The sequence below is a fragment of the Palaemon carinicauda genome, chromosome 21, assembly GCF_036898095.1.
Source record: "Palaemon carinicauda isolate YSFRI2023 chromosome 21, ASM3689809v2, whole genome shotgun sequence".
In the NCBI taxonomy this organism is placed as follows: Eukaryota; Metazoa; Arthropoda; class Malacostraca; order Decapoda; family Palaemonidae; genus Palaemon; species Palaemon carinicauda.
The window spans coordinates 5671914-5674413 of NC_090745.1; the positions used below are offsets into that span (position 1 = coordinate 5671914).

At 32.6% G+C, this 2500-nt stretch overlaps 3 protein-coding genes across 4 annotated transcripts in view; all 3 read left to right on the top strand.

Annotated features, from left to right (window-relative positions):
- LOC137615169 (antifreeze protein Maxi-like) overlaps positions 1–640 on the top strand; it is a 1805-nt gene extending 1165 nt beyond the window's left edge. The window contains exon 2 of the mRNA XM_068344813.1: positions 1–640. This exon is cut by the window's left edge and continues 210 nt beyond it. Within this exon, the coding sequence (XP_068200914.1) occupies positions 1–525 (525 nt within the window). The 3' untranslated portion in view covers positions 526–640.
- LOC137615171 (paraneoplastic antigen Ma6E-like) overlaps positions 1–2500 on the top strand; it is a 426083-nt gene that overhangs the window by 405646 nt on the left and 17937 nt on the right. The window lies entirely within an intron of this gene.
- LOC137615532 (uncharacterized protein DDB_G0292186-like) overlaps positions 768–2500 on the top strand; it is a 1958-nt gene continuing 225 nt past the window's right edge. The window contains exons 1-2 of the mRNA XM_068345442.1: positions 768–854; positions 2024–2500. The exon at positions 2024–2500 is cut by the window's right edge and continues 225 nt beyond it. Of these exons, the coding sequence (XP_068201543.1) occupies positions 768–854; positions 2024–2500 (564 nt within the window). The remainder of the gene's footprint in view (positions 855–2023) is intronic.

Below are 2500 nucleotides of genomic sequence, written 5' to 3' on the forward strand. Positions count from 1 at the left end.
CAGGCTCCCGGAGCTGCTGCCCCTGGATTCGCTCCAGTTCACCAGGCCCCTGGATTCGCTCCAGTTCACCAGGCTCCTGTAGCTGCTGCCCCTGGATTTGTTGCCGCCCCTGGATTTGCTGCTGAACCTGTGGCTTCCAACACCATTGAAACTGGAGCAAACGCTGCTGCTGCCTCTGCCGGTTCAAATACTGAGTTTGCTGTTGCTACAAACACTGCTGGTTCAGCTGCTGCTGCTGACGCATCACCAGCCCAAACTGCTACAGCTGAAGCTGCTGAAGCAGAAGCAGCAGCCGCCGCAGCTGCTGAAGCCGAGGCTGCCGCTGCTGCAGCTGCTGAAGCCGAGGCTGCAGCTGCTGAAGCTGCTGAAGCCGAGGCTGCAGCTGCTGAAGCTGAGGCTGCCGAACTCGAGGCAGCTGAGGCTGCTGAAGCTGAAGCCGCTGAAGCTGAAGCCGCTGAAGCTGAAGCCGCTGAAGCTGAGGCTGCTGAAGCTGAAGCTGCTGAAGCCGAAGCTGGTGCTGCATAGAAAGAACTGTCACTATATTTATAATGTAGTCATGTAAATATTTTTTTTTCTCATCTGAAAAAAGTACATTTCTAATATTATTAAGAATGCAAGTATTATTAAAAGATCAAGTGAACTGAGTTTTTTATAACCCTTTATTATAATAGTTAGGAGTAGCACTGTGGACCACAGTTCTTTTGACGCCAGAAATTGGTTAGTGTGGCATAATCAGGCTGTGATGGGTGATTCCTGCAGGATATCATATGCATGGGCTAGTATGGAGTCTTTTGCTTACAGAAGGACCTGGAGGTTGGCAGTCAGTTGCCTCCACCTCTCCCTATCTCTTAACAGTTTGTATCACTTGATTTTGTGAATAATTATCTTCAAAGCCCACTACAATACTGTCTATGTACATTGTCCTCTGTCTGGTTTATGATATAGAAATTAGTCTTTGACTGTAACTGATCCCCTTGGAATATACAGTATGATATCTACTTGTACTATCTTAGAAATTAAACTTGTACAGCTCCAAAAAAATATATATAAATTTTACAACTTAGGTCAACTTAGGTCACTTACCCATCTCGTTAAAAGAATTTGATATCAGATAAGTAAATAAGAAATATTTCTGAATTTGTATGCATGTATATACATAAGAATGTATACAATATAAACTTATGTATGAATTTTTTAATAAGGATACCGTAACATGGTGAATAGGTTTGTGTGTCGCTAGAGTTATCAAAGCTGTACTAGTCAGCGCCACCCATACTAAGTTGGTTCGCTGCGAGCAATCACTCGAAAATCTCCCGCCATCATCAATCTGCAGTTAGCAAATATATATATATATATATATATATATATATATATATATATATATATATATATATATATATATATATATATATATATATATTATATATATATATATATATATTATATATATAATTTATATGTGTGTATTTATATATATATATATATATATATATTTATATATATGTATATATTTATACATATATATACATATATATACACATATACATATATACATATACATATATACATATATACATATATATGTACATATATATATCCATCTATATATATATATATATATTATATATGTATATATATATGTATATATATATATATATGTATATATATATATATATATATATATATATATATATATATGTATATATATATGTATATATATATATGTATATATATATGTATATATTTATATGTATATATATATATGTATATATATATATATATATATATGTATATATGTATGTATATATATATATGTATATATATATATATATATATATATATATATATATATATATATATATGTATATATATGTGTATATATATATGTATATATATGTGTATATATATATATGTATATATATATGTATATGTATATATATGTATATATATATATGTGTATATATATTAGCCAGGGGGAAATAATAGCAACGATGACAACTATAATGATAACGAGGATGACTAGGATAACGATGATGATATCAATAACGATGATAATGATAATGATGATAATGACAATAACGATAAGAATGACGACATCAATGACGATCACGACAACGATAACGATGATAAAGACAATAACGATAACAATGATGACAACAAAAATGATAACAATCATGATAACAATATTGAGGATGACGACAATAACGAGGATGACGACGATAACAATGATGACAACGATAACTATAAGGATGATAACGATAACGATGATGGCAACAATATTGAGGATGACAACGATAATGATTATGGCATTGATAACGAGGATGTCGGCATTAACGATGATGACAATGATAACAATGATGACTACGATAACAATAATGATAATAGCGATAACAATAATGATGATAACAATAACGATGATGACAACGATAACGATGATGCCAATGATGATAATGATGCCAACGATAACGATGATGACAACGATAACAATAATGATAACAAC